The 22,743-nt window shown below is 46.7% G+C and overlaps 1 protein-coding gene across 5 annotated transcripts in view; it reads right to left on the minus strand.

Annotated features, from left to right (window-relative positions):
• Positions 1-401: 401 nt before the first annotated feature.
• ECD (ecdysoneless cell cycle regulator) overlaps positions 402-22,743 on the minus strand; it is a 55,086-nt gene continuing 32,744 nt past the window's right edge. The window contains exons 12-16 of one of the 5 annotated variants that reach the window (XM_062214346.1): positions 19,742-19,809; positions 18,430-18,504; positions 16,374-16,588; positions 12,393-12,622; positions 402-494 (exon numbers count right to left, since the gene is read on the minus strand). In XM_062214346.1, coding sequence (XP_062070330.1) covers position 494; positions 12,393-12,622; positions 16,374-16,588; positions 18,430-18,504; positions 19,742-19,809 — 589 coding nt within the window. In that variant the 3' untranslated portion in view covers positions 402-493. Of the gene's footprint in view, positions 495-8,554; positions 8,574-11,014; positions 11,061-11,949; positions 12,623-16,373; positions 16,589-18,429; positions 18,505-19,741; positions 19,810-22,743 lie in introns of those variants that run through there. The other 4 variants (XM_062214347.1, XM_062214345.1, XM_062214348.1 and 1 more) reach the window with 4 other exon arrangements.

Here is a 22,743-nt window from a genome sequence, read left to right on the forward strand (position 1 = left end):
AAATTTGTCCTCTACAGCTGGCTGGAGACGAGGAGGGTCTGGGACTTCAGCCAGAGGGGACAGCTCAGAAAGAGCACCCTTACTGGTGTTGGCTCCCATCGTCTCAGTCAGCAGTGGCTTAGGACTTTCTGTCCTTAGTGACCGGGAGATTTTGCGTGTGGGAACATGTGTCATGGTAACTGCCAGGTGATGGGGCCCAGGCAGTGTGTGTGGTGGATGAACATGAAGTCCTTAGTAGGCGGCACAGCTCAGGGTGTGGCGGTCCTGTCTCTCCACCCACAGGGGACACTGCTGTGTTTGGTGCCACCTCTGCACCCTCATGGAAGGGACCCCAGAAGCCTGAGCAGCCCCCTCCCAGGAAGAGCCCCCCCCCCCCAGCTCCTGCTGGCCTGTTTGCAGATGATGATGAGGACTACGATTACTTTTTTGCGGCATCTCACAGCAAACCTTCCAAGACAGGTGCTCATCCCGGCCTCCGCTGCTGGGGATTTAGCCTGGAAGAAAACACAAAAAAACATGCTGAGCGGAAACGGGACAAAGCTGCCAGAGCTCTGTGGGGTGTTCAGTACCAGAATTCCTTCCCCAGCTTTCCTGTAGTCATGTTGTTCTCTCTGTATCCTGTAGTCGCGTGCCTCGGAGGCCTCTGTGTAAGAGACCGCTCTTTTCTGCCCCAGAAACTTCCGGGGAACAGAGGCTGTTGTCAGCATTAGGCTGCTGCTCCGGTGGGTGTGGGATGGGGCCTGAGCATCTGCATTTCTCACAAGTGCCCTGGTGGGTGGGGATCCCTGCTTTGGGGGGGTCACACCAGGGGTGGCCAGACCCAGAAGGGAAGGGTGGGTCACCCAAGTGCAGGCAGATTTCAAGGACTTGGAAAAGGAGCGAGCGAGGAGCGGAACTGGCAGAAGCAGAGAGCGTTGAGAAGCAGAGCAGCTGCACGTGGCTGTCTTTCCAGTGGCAGGGGTGGGAAGTCAGGCTGAAGTGAAGCTTGTGAGCAGGTGGTAGCCTCAGCACTGTAGAAAGAGCACCTGTCCATGGTCCATCTGCCCACTTGGGTAGGCCAGGCCCATAGGACGTGGCATCAGGACTCCGGGCCCATTGGCAAGCCAGAAATCTTCAACAATTGACTGGGCCTGTCTCAGCCTTGCGGCTGACAGTAAGTGAGGTGTTAGTGACAGCTAAGACAAACAGCAGACGTGAAGACGGTAAGAGAGAAAGTGTGCAGAGGCGATGTGTTTGGCCTAGTGGATAGGATGCCCAGCGTCCCACATTGGAGTGCCTGGTCAGGACCTGCTTCCAGCTCCGGACTCTGACTTCCTGCTCGTGCAAGCCCTGGGAGGCAGCGGTGACAGCTCTGGTCACTGGGTTCCTGCCACCCATGCGGGAGACTTGGACTGAGTTGCTGGCTTCAGCCTTAACCCAGCCCCGGGTGTTGTCAGCATTTGGAGAACCAGTGAATGGGAGCGTACTCGCTCGCTCCCTGCATCTCAAAAAAAGAAGCTTTTCTCTCCAAAGCTGTTGTATTCTGAACCTGACTGGAAACTCACTGCCACTTTGGGGCAGGAGACAGTCTTAGGTTTTCCGCTGGATGGGGGAGGTTGTCCTACCGTTCTACCTTCTGTTTCTCCAGGATAACCTTTTTGGGGCTACGGCTGCTAAGAAGCCGACACCGTCTCTGCCAGTGCAGAGTGAGGAGAAGGCAGAGCCTCCAGCGCCCTCCACGAAGAAAGCACCCGCCTTACTGTTCAGCAGTGACGAGGAGGTGGGTTATCACTGCTTGTTTCTCCTGTGGAGGAGGAGATCATTGGGTGGGAATTGAGGAAAATGTTTTCTATTTATTGGAAAGAGAGACAAAGAGGGAGACAGAGGTCAGTCACGCATCTACTGGTTCACTCGGTACAGGCCTGCAATGGCCAGGGCTAGGCCAGGCCTTGGCCAGGCCTAAGCTGCTGTCCCCTAGGGCACACCTTGGCAGGAAGCTGGAATAGAGCGCAGAGACGGGACTCCAACGCAGGCACTGTGAGGAATTGTGGGCATTCCAAGTGGAGGCCTAACAGTTGTGTCCAGCGCCTGCCCCTGTTTGAGGATTTAAGAGTTACAGCTAACCTGAATGTTTCATTTTCTTTCTTTCTTTCTTTTTTAAAGCACATGAGAAATGCAAATAGGTAGACACTGTCCAGGTTGTCTGACACGTGAAAACCTGGCTGTGGACCGCTCCTGTTAATATGTTAGTGAACCCCCTGGGGCAATGGGAGCCCTGTGCTTGCCTTGCTTGCTTGAGCGGGCAGATAGAGTTAGGGGGGTTTCCGTCTTAGCTTTAATCCATTTCTGTATAGTGTGGTTTTTTAAAACAACCAGAGCCAGCCCTTACGTCTCAGATACCTGTGGTGGCCTCGGATGGCCCTCGTAAGTGATCTTTCGTTCCATAGGTTTCTCTTCACCCTGTAAGCTAGCCCACACCATTGTAAGCATAGGGTGCTGCTGCTTGGACAGGCGTGTCGGCCGGGGTTAAACTGTCTGAGCTGCTGTGGTGGGCCTTGACAAATTCCAGGGCTAACTTCCAGTTCCCCTTAATGCTTCCTTATAACTACTCAAGAAACAACAGACGTTTTCTTTTTATTCCAGACAGGGGAAGAACTTTTTTTGTGTTTTAAGGTTTATCTATTATTTGAGAGACAGAGGCTGAGAGAGAGAGAGAGATGGGGAGAGATGGAGGAAGGTCTTCCATCCGCTGGTCACTCCTGAAGAGGCTGTAACAGCCAGAGCTGAGGCGATCTGAAGGCAGGAGCCTGGGGCTTCTTCCGGGTCTCCCACGTGGGTGCAGGGGCCCAAGGACTTGGGCCATCTTCTACTGCTTTCCCAGGCTATAGCAGAGAGCTGGATCTGAAGAGGAACAACCTGGACTCGAGCTGGCACCCACATAGGATGCTGGCGCTACAGGTGGTGGTTTTACCCAGTACTCCACAGTGCTGCCAGCCTGAAAGAACTCCAAACCTATGGATTTTATGGTGGGAATTTGTTGTTGTTGTCATTACCTTGGTGTGATTTTGTGCTGTGGTATCTTTTCAGAGACAAAGTCAAACCTAGTGCCGATATCTTTGACGAAGAGGAGGGAGATCTATTCAAAGAAAAACCAGCGGCTTTGCCAGAAGATACTGTGAATCAGACAGATGAAAATAAAGCAAGAGCCAAGAAGAAGGTGAGCCAGAGGGAAGGGTCCGTGAGGCATGGCGTGGGCCAGCCCGTTCTCCCTTCTGCAACCCAGAGGGACATACTCTGCCCCTTCACGATTAGACCCAAGAACCTCTAAGTGGGAGAAGGCAGAGAGAGTGGGTAGGACAAACAGGGAGCCAACTGCCATCCAGGTTCTGTGATTCCTAGGAGTTTGCCAATTCCTTTTGTGTTTCTGAACCTTTCACATTTACATGTACAAAGTTGTGGCCATCATGGTGTTTTGCCCCTAAATATTTCATGAAGTACCTTTTGGAAAGACTCCCATAAAATCAAAGCACCATTTTCAACAGCCCATGAAGAACAGTGATTCTGCAGTAGAATCTGATGTCTGGCCTGCATTCACATGGCTCCAGTTTGCCCCAGAAAAACACCCAACAGTGAGACTGATTTAAAACCGTCTTCCTGCATGGTCTGTATCCTAATTTTCTCTCTCTCTCATCTCCAGATAGCCTTTATAGCGCTTTGTTTCTTTTTATGGACAGCCAGTTCCTTTTTTTTTTTTTTTTTTTTTTGGTAGCATATCATCTCATGTGGATTTACCTGATTATTTGCTATGGTTATATTCAGTGTAAACATTGCTTTATTTTTTTTTTATTTTTAATTTTTTGACAGGCAGAGTGGACAGAGAGAGAGAGAGACCTAGAGGAAGGTCTACCTTTTTCCATTGGTTCTTCCTCCAATGGCCGCTGCGGCCGGCGCACCGCGCTGATCCAAAGCCCAGAGCCAGGTGTTTCTCCTGGTCTCCCATGCGGGTGCAGAGCCCAAAGACTTGGGGCATCCTCCACTGCACTCCCGGGCCAGAGCAGAGAGCTGGACAGAAAGAGGAGCAATGGGGACTAGAACCCGGTGTGCTGGTGCCACAGGCGGAGGATTAGCCTATTGAGCCATGGCGCCAGGCTACATTGCTTTTTTTAAAAAAAATATTTACATATGTATTTACTGGAAGGCAGGGTAACAGAGGGGGAGAGATGGAGAAAGAGCTCTCTTCCATTTTCTGGTGTGCTTCCCAAATGGCTAAAATAGCCGGGGCTGGTCAGGCCGAAGCCAGGAGCCAAGAACTCCATCCCCGTCTCCCAGGTGGGTAGCAGGGGCCCAAGTACTGGACCATCACCTGCCGCCTTCCCAGGCGTATTTTCAGGGAGCTGGATGGAAAGAGAAGTAGCCTGGACTCAGAAGCAGCACCCTGATATGGACTGCCCTTGGGTATGGGATCCAGGCATCTCCTGTGGCATCTCACCCTGCTGGGCCACAATGCCAGCCCCACGTGAAGTGTTTCTGACAAGAATACAGACAAGCAAGGTGTGTACTTCCCACAGTGTCCCCTCCTGAGACACCTCAGGTCTACCCCCACCCAGGTGCTGCAGCCTGGTCGCTAGGCTAAAATGGTGCCCACCACACAGTCTCTGTTGGACCGATGGCCTGCTCTGCCATCAGGAAGTTGGTGTCTGAGTGAGACACGGACACTAGGCAAGCACCCTGTGTGCCAGCCACCTGCTCGGCGGTTCTCACACCACTGATGGTCTTTTCCCGAGCCAGTTGTCCCTTAGGGGTGTAAGAATGTCTGTCTGGTACTGTGTCTCCTCCATGTTTACGGGCCGGCTGCCTTCTGAGTAGGTTGTAGTGTTGATGTGGAACCATGGACTGTTTGTTTCCCATCTACTGTTCCATTTACCACCTTTCATGGTCTTCACTGGTGCTCCTACTGGCCCGAGCTCAGCCAGTGGGCTGTGTGGCGCGTGGGTCTTTATTCCTTGCGACCACTGCTGCTCCCCTGCTGTCCTGCCCCGCTTGCTCCTGTTGGGGAAGCACTTCTCATCATGCCCTCTCCTTGCTGTGGAGCCCGAACTGCCCTGCCTACCACCTGTCCCAGCCTTCAGGGCTCCTCAGGCAGCCTGGCTCTGCGTCTCTGAGGGCGCACGTGACCCAGCGTCTGCTGGACCACGTGTGCCTTCTGCCTTTTCTTTTGTCACGCGGTCCCCTCTGCCTGGCACATCCTAGCTTGGACCGTCTCACGGTGCCCAGGCCTTGTCTGTCATGAGAAACACAACTTCTCAAGCCACTCCTCTTCCCTTTTTCCTAACTTGCACCCATAACTCCCTTTGTATTCTTTTACTTGTATGTGTTGGAAAGGCAGTGAGAGACAGAGCTCTCCCAGCTGGTTCACTCCCCAGATGTCTGTAACAGCTGGGGCGGAGCAAGGCTGATGCTGGAAACTGGGCGCTCCATCTGGTCTTCCGCGTGGGTGGCAGAGACCCAGTTGCTTATGCCATCACCCACTACCTCCTAGGATACATACACCTAGGATCGCAAGAAGCTGGAATGGGAAGCAGAGCTAGGAATTGAACTGGGGCGCTCCGCAATACGGGATGTAGGCGTCCCAAGTGAGATGGGAACTCCTGCGCCCAGTGCCCGCTCCCTCTGTGGTTTGTGTGAGCTGTGCACACGCAGCACCTTTGTTCCCCAGGTGTACTCTCAGCAGACTCAGTGCGTTTTCTGAATGAGGGGTCAGGTCAGTCCTCATTTCCAGGTGTCTTGTTGTTAATCCTCACTTTCTCTGTGTTTTCTCCTACCCCCACCCGGCCCCCGAAAGGCAACCCTGCCTTCCAACAAAAAGCTCAAGCTTTCATCAGACACAACGACTCACAAAGGTTTGTTTTCAGATGAGGAGGACACTGAGGTACAGAACTCTTTTTTTTCTCTCTCTCTTTTTCTCAGCTCTGGGTCTCAGTGTGTGCATGTGATGTTTGAAACTTCCTCAAATTGTTTTTCTCAGGAAGGGTACCAGGGACTTCAGCAAGCTCCCAAACAGTGGAATAAAAAGTGAAGCTTACTTTGATGCACAACACTGGGGAATCCATGCATACAAGTAGACTTTTTAAAGAATCATTTCCGTTCTTTGAACGGAATCTCTTGAGATCATACAGTCTTGGAAAGCAGAATGTATACAGGATTGTACCCTTTGGGCATCGAATCCATTGCGCCTCCTGAGAGGAAAATGATGGTGTAGGATGCTTGGATTTTCGATCATTTCTTGGTCTACAGGGAGATGTAGGCTGACCAGCACGGAGACCAGCGTGTCTCACTCCCCAGTGGCCATGGTGCAGTGTGTGGCACCGCCATTTGTCCTGACTAGTCACAGCTTGTTGATAGACCTGGTTCGTAGACTGCTTAGGGCCTTCCAAGGCACAGTGGTGTCGGCTCTCACGGGCTTCACTGCTATTGCAGACGTAGGTCCTTGTAGGATTAATTTTTGGCCAGCCTTTTAAAGGATCGGAAACTTGTATGGGAACGGAATGTGGACCTGGCAGAAATTGACGTGTGATTGCAAGCCAGTGTGGATGTCAGGGTGCGCTCTCACGGTTGGCCTGTGCACTCCCAGCCAGGATGGATGCTTAGGAACTCTGAGGAAGCAGGCTTACCCTTGGTGTCAGTCACACCTTTGTGCCTACCTTTCATGAAAAGCTCCTGTGCACGAGTTAGTGATTATCCAGGGTCCAGCAGAGCCAAAGTCCTGACCTGAGGCACTGCCCGAGGGTGCCCACACGCTCAGCTCTGCACATTCTCGCTTGTCACCTGCTGGAGCCCTTCAGCCTTGTCATCAGGCGCCCAGCGCTTGGGGAATCTCCGCAGGGGCCTTGCCCCTCTGCAGCACGCTCCCAAGTATTAGGGCCATTGTTCACTGCCTCCCAGGTATATGTCAGGAGGAAGCTAGATCCAAAGCAGAGTAGCTGGTGCTGGGACCAGCACTCCAGGATGGGATGTGGACATCCCGAGTGGCGGCTTAACCTGCCGACCCACAGCGCCTGCTCCTAGGCCCTGGCATTTTTAAGGCGCTGTCTCAGCTGCCTTCCCTCTCTGACCAGAGCGGCCCAGACACATGGCAGCCACCGTGTCCGAGTCTCTGGTGCTTTGTACTGGCTGATTCTCTGCAAGCTGATAACATGGAGTAACCAGCACCTTGAATCTCTGTCCAACAGGATTTGTTTTCTTCTCAAAATGCAAGCAGGTCAAAAGGTGCATCTCTCCTGCCTAGCAAGCTGCCCACGTCAGTCTCCCTTTTCGACGACGAAGAGGAAGAGGTAAGCACGGCTGTTGCAACATGGATAATTTATTTTAAGATACCAGGAAACGATTGCCGATTTAAACGTGTGGCCAGAGGTGCAACAGCAGAAGGTGGTGATGGGGAAACTGGCTCCCTCAAGCTATTTCACAAAAATATCTGTTTCTATTTCAATGACTCTCTAGGTTTTCCTTGCTGTACCATGGGGAGGACAGCAGACTCATGACCCTGTCATGGAAGGCTTTATAGATTTCACTTTCTTATTTCATTAGTTTACTTCCTTGTTTTTGAGAGACAGACAGAGAGTGAGAGAGAGATAGTGAGCTCCCCTCCACTGCCTCACTCCCCAGATGTCTGAAGGTGCTGGCTGCTGCAGCCAGGAGCCAGCATTGCAATCCAGGTCTCTCACGTGGGTGACGGGAACCCACTTGCTTAGGTCATCCCCTCTGTCTCCCAGGAGGCTCCAGGCAGGAACCAGAGCTGGGTACTGAACCCAGGCCACTCTCATGTCGGATGTGGGCATCATAATTGATGTCTTAGCCAGGTGCCTGCCCCAGATTTCATGTTTTGGAACCTGCCTTTGAGAAGTTGTTTGTAGAGGGGGGATCCATGTTATGCCCAATGTTCACCACAGCAGTCTTGGATAAGGTAGGAGTGAACGAGAGAAGGTGGCCATGTGGAGCCCTCGCTTTTCTTCCCAGCCCGGGGTGGCGACTCCAAAGCTGGGGAGAGAAATGAGGAAAGGAAGTCCATCTGGCCCTTTGGGCAGGCCAGGCCCTCAGAACGTGGCATCAGGACTTCCGGCCCATTTGCATTGTTACGGTATTCAGAGGAATACTGTGGAGCATTTCTTCAGGTTTTTATTTGCTGTTTGAATATCTGTGTTGATGTATTGTCTGTTCAGTATTTTTGTGAGATCTGAGCCTGGCTCAAGGCGTAACTATTTTAAGTTAGGCCTCCATCTGACCAGGCCCTGAACTCTGAGCCAGAAGCCCCTAAAAGTAAATAAATGAACTCCCCTTGCAATAAACCCTCCTAGCAACAGCCGATTAGCAGATAACAGAGAAATACCTAGAGTTCCTGGTGTCTTCTCAGGGCAGATAAGGTCACTAATACCTTCTGAGACCCTGCAGTTCGGCACGTACACCCCAGCAGCTTGGACTCTATGCTTCAGCCAATCAATTCAAGAGGCATCAACCCCAAAGCCATCCAACTTCCTTTAGTAGGTCCGTTCCCGCCTCTGGAGGCACTAATCAATTCTAAAAGATGTCCTTTGAATTTCCTGTGGGATGAGATGATTTGCTAAATGGTACCATGATGTATAGAATGTCTCTGAAAACCCTATAAAAACCCTGTTAACTGAAGGATTGGGGTTCTCAATTCAGACCCGCTGTGTTGGTGTTGATTGAGAGACCAGGCCCGGACCTGCAACAAAACTCTCGTGTGCTTTACAGTGGTATCAGCTCCTTGGTGGTCTTTGGGGACAAGTGAACTGGGCATAACATTTCTTCCCTTTTATTTTGCTGTTTGGTTTGTTAGTGTTGAATCCTGCGTGTCTTTATGTTTACCCATTCCTTTATCTAAAGTATGTGATGTGCAAATATTTTCTCCCATACTGTAGTTTTCCTGTTTTGTCAGTCAATGGAATTGGTTTTCAGCACTGTTTCCGGTTGCAGAGAATAGAGTAGACAGCACAGAGAGTCCTCTTGTATTGTCCCCAAGTTTTAGTGTGTCCCCCCTCGAATTAACATCTTGCTTGAGTGTGACATATTGGTTACAATTGTTGAACCACTGTGGAGATACAACAGTATTATTAGATAATGTCTATATGTTATATTAGTGTTGATCTGTGTTGTACATTCTGTGGGTTCTGACAAATCCATGCCATCTGGGTCCACTAATACAGTGACACACAGAGTATTGCAGTGTCCTGTAAATCCACTGGGCTCCACCCATTCACCCTTCTCCTGTCAACTGCTGGTCTAAGAACTGTGCCTATATTCTCTGACTTTTCCAAAAGGCAATATACTTGGCAACATGCAATGTAGAACTGTTTTTTTATAAATTATTGGCAGAAAGAGACAAAGAAATAGATGTGGAAATAGAGGTCAATATATAGATAGTGTTCTCATCATCTGGTGCTTTCCCTACAGCCCCACCACAGCTGGAGCAGGCTGATGCCAATAGTGGGAGCCAGAGGAGAATCCAGGTGTCCTACAAGGGTGCAGGAACTCAGTCATTTGAGCCATCACCCGTGCCCCCCAGGGCCTGCATGAACAGGAACTGGAAGCCAGGAGCCGGAGCTGGGTATCAAACTAGTGCTGCAATCTGGGATGCAGGCATCCGAACTGGTGAGTCCACTGCCAGGCTGACCACCTGCCCCTCGTGTTCTGTCTACACACTGAGAGTGAGCGATCAAGTTCATTCCTTCACTGGTTCAGTCTTCCATTGCCTGGAGTGTTGGAATTTGGGTCAAAGCTGGGAAGTAGGAGCTCACTCCAGCTCTCCCATTGGGTGGCAGAAATGGGTTCACTTGAGCAATCCCTGCTGCCTCCCAGAATCTGTACAGAGAGAAGGAAGACCTTTCTCTCTGTCTCTCTCTCTCACTGTCTAATTCTGTCTGGCAAAAAGAAAAAAAAATTTCATCTTTGTAACAGATAATAGCTACTTTAAATATCAAATTTCTATCAATTCATTTAAACAAATATAGTGTCAACATAACAATATCCAAAACAGGGAAATGCATAGAAGCAGGAAGTAGATAAGTGGTTTCTAAGGGCTTGAAAGGAGGATTGAATGGGGTGTGACCCTAAGTGGTACAAGAGTTTCTTTGGGGGATGATGAAAATGTTCTAGAATTCAGATAGTAGTAATCGTGGCACAATTTTGTAAATACACTAAATGCCCCTTAATTGTACACTTTTTTTTTTTTCAGGAGCAGAGAGAGTGCAAGTGAGTACACTCAGCTGCTGGTTCACCCTCCAAATGCCCGCAGTGACTGGGGCTGTGCTGGGGCTCCCAGGTGCATGGCATGAATCTCATTACTTTAGCCATCACTGCTACCTCCCAGGGTCTGCTGGTGTCAGGACCAAGAGCCAGGTATTTAAACCAGTTACTGAGGCTGGCGCTGTGGCGCAGCAGGTAAAGCCGCCACCTGCAGTGCCAGCATCCCATATGGGCACCAATTCAGGTCCCAGCTGCTCCACTTCTGATCCAGCTCTCTGCCATGGCCTGAGAAAGCAGTAGAAGATGGCCCAAGTCCTTGGGCCCCTGTACACATGTGGGAGAGCAGGAAGAAGCTCCTGGCTTCAGATCAGCACAGCTCCAGCCGTAGCAGCCATCTGGGGAGTGAACCAGCAGATGAGATGGAAGACCTCTCTCTCCCTCTGGGTCTCTCTCTCTGTAAATCTGCCTTTCGAAAAAAAATCAATAAATTTTTAAAAAAATTAAATAAACCAGTTACTCTGATATGGGATGTGGGCTTCTTAACCACCAGGTTAAATAAATGACCCAGAATTATATACTTTTTTAAAGAATTATTTATTTTTTGAAAGTCAAAGTTATAGGGAGTGCAGGAGAGACAGAGGGAGACTTTTCCATCCACTGGTTCACTTCTCAGATGGCTGCAACAGCCAGGGCTGGGCCAGGCTGGGCCAGGAGCCAGGAGCTCATTCCAGGTCTCCCATGTGGGTGTAGGAGCCTAAGCACTTGGCCATCCTCTGCTGCTTTTCCCAGGTCATTAGCAGGGAGCTGGATCAGAAGTGGAGCAGCTGAGACAAATCAGCACCCATATGAGATGTTGGTGTTACAGGCAGAAGCTTTACTCACTACACCACAAATCTGGTCCTGGAATTACATACTTCAAAGGAATAAATTTGGGGCCAGAACTGCAGCACAGAAGGTTAAGCCACTGCCTGTCATATGTCATACTGGCATCCTATATGAGTGCCAATTCAAGTCCCAGCTGCTCCACTACCGATTCAGCTCCCTACTAATGCATCTGAGAAAGCAGCGGAAGATGCCCCAGTACTTAGGCCCCTGCCACCCATGTGGAACACCTGGATGGAGTTCCAGGCTCCTGGCTTCAGTATGGCCCAGTTGCAGCCCCAGCTGTTGCAACCATCTGGGGAGGGAACTTGCAAATAGAAAATTCTCTCCCTCCTTCTCTTTCTCTCTCTCTCAACTCTACCTTTGCAAATGCATTAAAAAAAAAAGGAATAAATGTAGGGTGAGCATTGTGGCATAACAGGTTAAGCCACTGCTTGGGATGCCTGCATTCCACATTGGAAGTGCCTCTGCCTACGGCACCGGCATCCCATAAGGGTGTCAGTAAGATTTCTGGCTGCTCTATTTCTGATCTGTTAATGTACCTGGGAAAGCAGCAGCAGATGGCCCAAGTACATGGGCCCCTGCAGCCACGTGGGAGACCTGGAGGAAGCTCCTGGCCACTGTGGCCATTTGGGGAGTATAGCAACAGATGGAAGAGTGAGCTCTCCTCCTCTGTGTATGTCTGCCTTTAAAATAAACGAATAAATCTTCAAAAGAAAAAATTAAAACTTAAAGGAGTCAATTTTTTGATACAGAAATTATAGCTCATTAAAGCTGTTTTTTTAAAAGTAGTAAATTCTTTATCTTGATTTAGGTACATACATGCAAAAATTCACTAATTGTCCACTTAAGATTTGTGCACTTTATTGTGTGACCCGTTAAAAAAATTAGAAAAAGAGAATGAGTTATCAACTCAAATTTGCCAACTTGGAATTTTGACCTGAGGATGAATATACTTAATGGAAAACTTAACCAGAATAATACCAAGGGTAAATTGTGGTAGGGTGTGGTTTTAACATGGAGCATGTAATTGCCATCTTAGAGATTGTCCTAGGGCTCAATCCTATCCTGCTGATTCAAAACCTCCTGTGTATCCCAGAGTCTTTCTGAGATCACAAGGACTTAGGCAGAGATCAACTTTAGAGGCTGAGGGAGAAAACTTCTGAAACTTGTAATGAAGAAACATTTTTACTAAATGAGTTATCTAAACTAGAAAGAAAACATTGAGACTCAGTATTTATTTAAAAAGAAAAAGAGAAACAAGGTGTGCTCACTAGTCCTTTGTCGGCTTACTCGTAGGCCTGTGATCCGTGTTGTCAGGCAGCTGCACTCCCATGCTGTGGAGGAGGTTGGAAGCAGGTCCTGCCAGGCCAGCTTGAGAGTTATAGGATTCCAGGATGTTTGAAACCAGGTTCAAGTCTACATCCACTGGCGCCAAAACAGGTTCTCCTGCACCAGAGTCTTCCTCATCTGATTTGGTATCTGTAGTTTGGGATGCAGGTTCCTTATTCAAGAAGAAAAACAAAATCATGAGATAGCTTTTTATTATATCTAACATCCAACCCAAGGGAATACTAACTAGTAAATCTGAATTCCAAATCAAAGAGGATATTTCTTATCCTTTGTGTTATGAAGTGAAAATGAAGTCTAATTAACTATATGATTTAACACACATATTAAAACGTCATTCTAGGGGATGCTGCTGTGGCATAGTGGGCTAAGCCTCTGCCTGTGGCGATGGCATCCCATATGGGTGCCAGTTCAGGTCCTAGCTGCTCCACTTCTGACCCAGCCCCCTGATAATGGGCTGAGAAAGCAGTGGAAGATGACCCAAGTGCTTGGGTCCTTGCACCCATGTAGAGGATCAGAAGAAGCCCCTGGCTTCTGGATTCAGATCAGCCCAGCTCTGGCTGTTGTGGCCACTTGGGGAGTGAACCAGCAGATTAAAGACTTCTCTTTCTGTCTTTACCTCTCTGTAATTCTTTCAAATAAATAAAATAAATACATATTATAAAAAACCTCTCTGTAACTTAGCCTCTCAAAGAAATAAAATTTTGGCTGGCGCTGCAGCTCACTAGGCTAATCCTTCCGCCTGTGGCACTGGCACCCTAGTCCCAATCGGGGCACCAGATTCTGTCCCGGTTGCTCCTCTTCCAGTCCAGCTCTCTGCTGTGGCCCGGGAGTGCAGTGGAGGATGGCCCAAGTGCTTGGGCCCTGTACCCACATGGGAGACCAGGAGGAAACACTTGGCTCCTGGCTTTGGATCGGCGCTGCGCGCCAGCCATAACAGCCATTTGTGGAGTGAACCAACGGAAGGAAAACCTTTCTCTCGGTCTCTCTCACTGTCTAACTCTGCCTGTCAAAAAAAAAAAAGAAATAAAATTTTTAAAAAAGTTTATTTGAGAGGTAGAATTACAGAGGGAGAGATAATTTTAAAAATCTTAAAAAAAAAAAACTTCATTCTAAAGACTAAATCATGCTTCTTTCTAGTAAAAATGTCAATAAACTACATTATTTCACTCCCACTATGAAATAGGTGAAAGGAGACAACTAGGATTAAGCAGGTAATTGATAGCCTGCCAAAGAATTTTTAAAGAAACCAACACTGGGGCTGTTGCTGTGGTGTAGAAGGTTAAGCCTCTGCCGGCAGTGTCAGTATCTCATACGGGCTCTGGTTTGAGTCCTGGGCTGCTTCACTTCTGACCCAGCTCCGTGCTGCTGAGCCTGAAAAGCAGCAGAGGATGATCCAAGTGCTTGGGCCCCTGAACCCACATGGGAGACCGGGAAGAAGCTCCAGGCTCCTGGCTTCAACCTGGTCCAGCCCTGGCTGTTGTTGGCCATTTGGGGAGTGGACCAGCAGATGGAAGATCTTGTCTGTCTCTCTCTCGCCTTCCCTTTCTGTATCTCTGCCTTTCAAATAATTCTTTTAAAAAAAAAATAAATTTGAATATTAAACAAAAATCTACATCTTCTTCTAAGTGACAGAAGCTATATTTCATTTTTAAATATTTTTGGAAGATTTATTTATTTGAGAGGCACAGGCAGAGGTCTTCCATCTACTGGTTTACTCCCCAAACGGCTGCTATGGCTGAAGCTGGGCCTATATGAAGCCAGGAGCCGGGAGCCAGGAGCCAGGAGCCAGGAGCTTCTCCCAAGTCTCCCATGCAGTGCAGGAGCCCAAGGAATTGGGCAATGCTGGGACTTGAACTGGCATCCATATGGGATGCCAGCAATGCAGAGGTGGCTTTACCTGCTACACCACAGTGCCAGCCCTGCTATATTTCCTTTTTAATCCCCAATGAAGAATTTTAAAATAGAAACATAAGGTTTTGTGGGGATCCAATGACAAAGACTGAATTGTTACTTGGACCTCTGATTTCAAAGGTTGGAGAAAGGATTTGAAAGATTTTGGCTTCATCTATAGACCTTCACTTCACTGAAACTCAAAGTGTGGTATGTGGACTACCTGTATCTGTATCACTCAGCGCTTGTAAGAAATTAAAAATCTTGGGGATTGCACTGTGGCACAGCAGGTTAAAGCCTCAGCCTGCAGCCCCAGCATCCCATATGGGCACTGGTTCAAGACCTGGCTGTTCTACTTCTGATCCAGCTTCCTGCTAATATGGGAAAGCAGCAGAGGATGGCCCAAGTCATCGGGCTCCTGCATCCACATGGAAGACCCAGAAGAAGCTCTTGACTCCTGACTTCAGATCAGCTCAGCTCTGGCTGTTGTGGCTGTTTGGGAAGTAAACCAGTGTATGGAGGACCTCTAGCTCTGTCTCTAACTCTTTCAAATAAATAAATCTTATAAAAAAAAAAAAAAAAGAAAAGAAAAAATTGCAGGCCTCATCCCAGACCTGCTTAATTAGAATCTACAAGGGCCAGCGCTGTGACACAGTGGGTTAAAGCCCCGACCTGCAGCACTGGCATTCTAATGGGTGCCAGTTGGAGTGCTGGCTGCTCTACTTCCAATCCAACTCCCTGCTAATATGCCTGGGAAAACAGCTGAGGGTGGCCCAAGTCCTTGGGCCCCTGTACCCACATGGGAGAGCTGGAAGAGCTCCTGGCTCCTGGCAGCTCTGGCCATTGCAGCCATTTGGGGAGGGAACCAGCGGATGGAAGAATTCTGTCTCTACCTCTCTCTGTAACTCTTTCAAATAAATAAAATAAAATCTTAAAAAAATATATTATCTACAGTATAAAAAGATCTTTAGTTGGTTAGTGATGATAATAAAATTTAAGAAATACTGCTTTAACTACACCTAATACATAGTTTCTATTAGGTTTTGGAAATTCTAAAAGAAACCAATTTTACCTGTGGTTTAGATAATCAAAAAAGGGGAATCAACATTAATTACAGCCCTTTTATGGATTTTACTGTGAACTCATTAGATTCTCTGTTCATTCTATGGCATGATCACTGGTTAATGGACACATTCACAATTGATAGCTAAACTAGATTTCAAATCCTAAACCAGGACATTCACTCAGGCGCCATGCTCTTTCTTTAGAATGCCTCTGTCTAGGGTATACAGTACTGACAAAAAAACTAGGATGAACTCTAAATTTGGTTTTAAACTAGGGAAAGATAAAACAAACTTAAAATTTGAAAATTATTTGGATATTTAAGGCCCTCTTTTTAAAAAATCTATTTACTGGGGCCAGCACCGTGGCTTAGCAAGTTAAGCCGCAGCCTGCAGCACCAGCATCCCATTGGGCGCAGGTTCGGGTTCTGGCTGCTCCACTTCCAATCCAGCTCCCTGTTAATGTGCCTGGGAAAGCAGCAGAAGATGGACCAAGTCCTTGGTCCTCTGCCCCGATGTGGAAAACCCAGAAGAAGCTCCTGGTTCCTGGCTTCAGCCTGGCCCAGCCCTGGTTATTGCAGCCACTTGGGGAGTGAACCAGCAGTTGGAAGACCTTTCTCTCTGTCTCTCTCTCTTTCTGTATTTGCCTTTCAAATAAAAAAATCTCAAAAAAAAACCTATTTATTATGATGGCAGTAGAAGCATGCAACCACCATACACTAATTTCAGTATATTCTATTTATTTTAAATAGATAACATAAAATAAGCAATATAATTAAGCTTATATCTAGAAAATAAAATGTATATAATCTTTCATCCTACCAGGGTTTGGAAAAAATAGTGTTATTATTTATTTATTCAAATCTCACAAATTTGGGGGGAAAATAAAACATGGTTTTAGCTATCCTACAAAATAGACTTAGAAATGGAAAGGAAGTTAAAAACACGTACTGCTTGCTTCCGGGTGGTGAAACTTTTGCCAATGGTGGTGTGTGCCAGCTCCTGGTCCATCTGGGCCATGTATAACTTGAGATTATCCAGAGTTCCTTTCAGAGAGGCCTCTTCTCCAGGTTCCTGCATTCCAAGGTCCGAGTCATCATCACTGTCTAAACAATCCAAATCTTCCTCCTCCAGATCATCAGAGTCTGACTCCTGAGGCCCTGGCCCTGTGCAGACCCCAGCACAGAAAGAGACACTTGAGAAATTTTGTTTTCAGTTGATTACACCTCTCAAAAGAATTAGAATGTTACAAACAGAAAATGAGCATTTTACATAGCCAAGCTACTTCACAAAGATGCCTTCCACAAATGGTGATGCTGGCAGACATTTATGGGAAACTACACAGGCTGCGCCAAAAGGATTCAGCCTTTTATGTTTTAAAGTGAATTTTAATTAACATTTTTTCTTAAAAAATTTAAAAACTACATAGTACACATATATATTTGGATTCAAGCCATAAATTCTGTCTTACATTTCACTAACTTCTCAGAGGTAAGCATCTTTTTAACAGTTTGGTAGACATACATCTATGCAGTGCTGTACATTCACTACATAAACACATAGTTTTGGGGGCCAGTGCTGTGGCATAGTGGGTAAAGCCACCACCCGCAGTGCTGGTATCCCATATGGGCGCCGCTTTGTGTCCCAGCTGCTCCACTTCTGGTCTAGCTCTCTGCTGTGGCCTGGGAGGGCAGTGGAGGATGGCCCAAGTCCTTGGGCCATTGCACCCGCATGGGAGACCCAGAAGAAGCACCTGGCTCCTGGCTTCGGATCGGTGCAGCTCTGGGAAGTGAACCAGTGGATGGAAGACCTCTCTCTCTCTCTGCCTCTCCTTCTCTCTGTAACTCTTTCATATAAATCAGTAAATAAATCTTTAAAAAAAAAAACATAGTTTTTCTTTTATACACAGATGGTATCACAGTGTTCACACTGAATTATGGTTTGCTTTTCAATTTTTTTTTTAAAGAGAGGTTACAGACAGTGAGGAGAGATAGAGAGAAAAGTCTTCCATCCACTGGTTCACTCCCCAAATGGCCGTAATGGCTGGAGTTGGGCCAATCCAAAGCCAGGAGCCAGGAGCTTCTTTCAGGTCTCCCACACCGATTCAGAGGCCCAAGCACTTGGGTCATCTTCCATTGCCTTCCTGGACCACAGGAGAGCTACATCAGAAGAGGAGCAGCCAGGACCAAACTGGCACACATAAGGGATGCTGGCTCTGTAGGCGGAGGATTAATATACTGTACCACAGTGCCGGCCCCTGCTTTTCCGTTTATTTATACATCTTATAAATTTTTCTGTATCTGAATATAGATATGGACCTCATTCTGAACTACAGCTATGCAGATTTCATAATATGGACATACAATGACTTATTTAACCCTCTGGGTAGATATTTAGGATATTCCAATTTTTGCTGTTACAATGCTAGGACTATACTAGAATATACAAGACAACTCCAAAAAGTCTATGGCAAAATGGAATTACAGACAGGCATTGGGCATAGTGGTTTGTTAATTACTTGGAATGCCCACAACCCATATCAGAGTTACTGGTTCAAGTCCTGGCTCCTTCACTTCCAATCACACTTCCTGCTAATGTGTATCCTGGGAAGCACCAGATGATGGCTCAAATACTTGAGCCCTAGGAAACTAAGTGGGAGATCCTAGTGGAGTGCTAGGCTCCTGGCTTCAGCCTGCCCTAGCCATGGCTGTTGCAGGTACTTGGAGAGTGAACCAGTAGATGGAAGATCTTTCTTTGTCTACCTCTCTTTCAAAATGAAAACAAATAGATAAGAATTTTTTAAAACTGAACTAAAAAACTGAATTTAAAAGTGGCTTTTTAGCCTAGTGGTTAAGATGCTCACACCCTGTATCAGAGTCCTTGGGTTTGATTCCTGGCTCTAGCTCCTAAGTAGAGCTTCCTGCCAATGCAGACCTTGGGAGGCAGCCGTGATGGCTCAAGAGTTCAGTTCTTGCTACCATATAGGAAACCTGGATTGCATTCCTACCTCCTAGTTTTAGTTCTGTCCCAGCTCCAGCTGCTGAATGCATTTGAGGAGTAAACCTGCAGATGGGATCACTCCCTTTCAAATAAATAAATAAAAATTTAAAATAGAGGTAAATTTATTTTGGTGCAAAAATTCCTGAAATCCACATACACTTTTCTCATAATTACACATTTCTATAAATTTTTGAAAACCTCTCATATGCATAGATTTCTAATTTTTTTGAATCAAAATAAACATCTTTTAATTCCACTTCCCATAAACTTTTTGAAGTATGTTCTTTTATGTACATTCTATGTATCTTTTTCAGGGTAGATCCATGGAAGTGAAATTGCAGTCACCAAGTGTGAACAATCTAGAGTGACACGCTGCTCTGTGGAAAAACAACACTCACTTCTAGCCTCAGAGTATAACACTGCTCATTGTTTTTTAACCCTTGAAAAAACTGCTTATTGGGAATCAAAATTTTTCCTGAATGATGGGCTGCTTATTTGTTTTATATTTTCTTGCTTGTTTATTAGAAACAATTAACTATTTTCAAACACTCATTTACTATTTCTTTCTTCTTTAGTGCTCTGCCTGTTTATATCTTGTACTAAATTTCTTTTTTTTTTTTTTTTTAAAGATTTTATTTATTTTATTTGAGAGGTAGAGTTACAGACAGTGTAAGAGAGAGACAGAGAGAAAGGTCTTCCTTCTGTTGGTTTACTCCCCAAATGGCCGCCACGGCCGGAGCTGCACCGATCTGAAGCCAGGAGCCAGGTGCTTCTTCCTGGTCTCCCACATGGGTGCAGAGGCCCAAGGACTTGGGCCATCTTCTACTGCTTTCCCAGGCCATAGCAGAGAGCTGGACTTGAAAAGAGGCAGCTGGAACTAGAACTGGTGCCCATATGGGATGCCAGCACCGCAGGCAGGGGATTAACCTGCTGCACCACGGCGCTGGCACCTTGTACTAAATTTCATATTGGGCCACTTGTCTTTTTTTTTTTTTTTTTTTTTTTTTAGATTACTGATTTGTAAATATACTAAGTCTAAAGGAGCCAAAACAATAGAATGTGGGAGCCAAAGTGATATTGTATCTCAACAAACAAGATTAATTCAAACTTTTCATGAGTAGTTATTATGGTAAGCACTGAGCTAGCCAGCTTCTGTAACATCACTTTATAGGGCAGTTAATGGTTTTGTTGGTTGAAAGCAGTCAACACTAGGAAGAGAGAGCAGAAGTCTTGTCTCTGAGAGATCTAATGCTCAGATGCTCTAATAAAAGTCATGATTTACAGTTTCAAAATGAAAGTACAGATCATATATAACTTACCTAAAATCTTATCAAAATAATTAAGAAAAGAATCTGCATCAAAAGTGATTGGAGCCTCCGAAGGTTCTCTGCAAGATTAAGGAAAAAGGCAATTAACATATGCCAAACATAGCTCTTGGACACTTTTTCTAAGGTGCTGTCATTCTTAGGAAAACTACAAAGATATAACCTCAAAACAAAAACAGAAAGGAAAATTGCAGCTCAAATTTAAAAAAATCTTCATGCCTACCGCCCTTGCAAGGCAAGTGAAATAAAAAGTCTGATAAAGAAAAGAAAAAATTATAAGTTCTTTATGCTCATTGAGCTTATGCATTTAAGGAACTACCCACCCTGTACCCCCTCACAAGATATATCTAGTGGGGCTGGCGCTCTGGTGTAGCAGGTAAAGAAGCTGCTTGCAGTGTCAGCATCCTATATGGGCACCAGTTCGAGTCCCGGCTGCTCCACTTCCAATGCATCTCTCTCTGCTATGGCCTGGGAAAGCAGCAGAGAATGGCCCAAGTCCTTGGGCCCCTGCACCCACATGGGAGACCTGAAAGAAGCTCCAGGCTCCTGGCTTCAGATAGGCCCAGCTCCGGCTGTTGTGGCCATTTGGGGAGTGAACCAGTGGACTGAAGACCTCTCTCTGTCTCTACCTCTGCCTTCAAATAAATAAATAAATCTTATAAAAAGAAAAAATTGACCACTAAAGATTTACTGAAATTTGAGTCCCACCTGTGGTTGCCTTGGCAGGACCAGAATAATTTCACAGGCCTGTATGGCCTGCAGGCCAGACGTTCCCTACCCTTGAATTAAAGATTATTCCTTTATCCAAAGCCTAAAAATAAGTAAGAACATAACTTCTGTTATTCTGTTTTCTTAAAAAGAGAAAAGTAGATGTAAATTTTAATATTTTCAAGAAGCTCAAGAGGCCGGTGCCGTGGCTCAACAGGCTAATAATCTGCCTTGTGGCACCAGCACACCGGGGTCTAGTCCCGGTTGGGGCGCTGGATTCTGTCCCAGTTGCCCCTCTTCCAGGCCAGCTCTCTGCTATGGCCCTGGAGTGCAGTGGAGGATGGCCCAAGTCCTTGGGCCCTGCACCCGCACTGGAGACCAGGAGAAGCACCGGGCTCCTGGCTTTGGATCAGCGCGGTGCACCGGCTGCAGCGGCCATTGGAGGGTGAACCAACGGCAAAAAGGAAGACCTTTCTCTCTGTCTCTCTCTCTTACTATCCACTCTGCCTGTCAAAAAAAAAAAAAAAAAAAAAAAAAAAAAAAAAAAAGCAGCAGCAGCTCAAGAGCACCATTAATAGATATATTTGCTGTGCAAGTATCAAGTCTAATCTATCTTTTCCTGTTACTTGTCAAGTGTAATTTTGCATTTCTTGAAATGATTTCTGCCTCTAAAGAGCCTCTTTATCCCCTTGAGTTTGCAGCTTCTAATCTGCTACAGGGTGGGAGATCAGAAGACTGAGCTTATTGAGAGACAGATTTTTTTAATTTTTAAAAAAGATTTGTGGGGCTGGTGCTGTGGCTTAACGGGTAAAGCCATTGCCTGCCCTGCCGGCATCCCATATGGGTGCCAGTTCAAGTCCCCGCTACTTCACTTCTGATCCAGCTCTCTGCTATGGCCTGGGAAAGCAGTAGACTGTGGCACAAGTCGTTGGGCCCCTGCACAACTGCGTGGGAGACCCAGAAGAAGCTCCTGGCTCCTGGCTTCAGATCTGCCCAGCTCTGGCTGTTGCAGCCGTCTGGGGAGTGAACTAGTGGATGGAAGACCTCTCTCTCTCTCTCTGCCTCTGCCTCACTTTAACTCTGCCTTTCAAATAAAATAAATACATCTTCAAAAATAAAAGATTTGCTTATTTATTTATTTATTTATTTGAAAGACAGAGTTACAGAGAGGGAGAGACAGAGAGAGAAAGGTCTTCCATCTTCTGGTTCACTCCCCAGATGGCCACAATGGTAGGGACTGGGCAAGGCAGAAGCCAGGAGCTGGGAGCTTCTTCCAGTTCTCCCCTATGAATGCAAAAGGCCAAGCCCTTGGCCCAACTCCTGCTGCTTTCTCAGGTGCATTAGCAGAGAGCTGGATTGGAAGTGGAGCAGCTGCAACTTGAATCAGTATGGGGTGTCAGCACTGCAGGTGGCAGTTTAACCTGCTATACCACAATGAAGGCTGTAGAGCTAAGTGTTTCTTGTTTTTTAGATTTATTTATTCATTTAAAAGGCAGAGTTACAGAGAGAGGGAGAAAACAGAGATCTTCCATCTGCTGGTTCACTCCACAAATGGACACAATGGCTGGAGCTGAGCCAATTCGAAGTCAGGAGCCAGGAGCTTCTTTCAGGTTCCCAGGTGGGTACAGGGAAGCACTTGGGCCATCTTCTACTGCTTTTCCAGGCCATCAGTAGGCAGCTGGACTGTAAGTGGAGCAGCCAGGACTGAAACTGGTGCCCATATGGGATGTTGCCATTGCAGAGGCTTTACCTACTATGCAGATTTTTATTTAAAAAACTATTTTAAAGGCAGAAAGAGAGAGAAAGAGAAAAGAGCTCTCATTCCCCAAAAGCTTGCAATAGCCAGGGCTGCACCAAAGCTGGTAGAATCCAGGGCTCACACATGGATGGCAGGGATCCAATTATTTGAGCTATCACTGCTACCTCATAGGGTTTGCACTGGTGGGAAATGGGAGTCAGGAGTTGGACCTGGGAATCAAAGTCAGGCACTCCAACGTGAGACACAGGCATCTTAACCGCAAGGCTAAATGCCTGCTCTCAAGTGTCAGATGTTAAGAGTCCATAAAGTATAAGATTTCCTTGAATGGTTCTAGATGGTATGTTCTAGATGTGTGGAGGAGTCTTTCTGGCTTAGTTCAAGAATTGAAAAGAATCAAGTTACAGGATTCTGGAAATCTTATTTCAGATGAGCAAGTTATCACCATGAAGGGTACAAGAGAGTGAAACAAAGCCATACAAATTATTTACTCATTGGAAAAAAAAAAAAGGGGGTCCAGTGCTGTGGCATA

This window comes from Lepus europaeus, chromosome 17, assembly GCF_033115175.1.
Source record: "Lepus europaeus isolate LE1 chromosome 17, mLepTim1.pri, whole genome shotgun sequence".
NCBI lineage: Eukaryota > Metazoa > Chordata > Mammalia > Lagomorpha > Leporidae > Lepus > Lepus europaeus.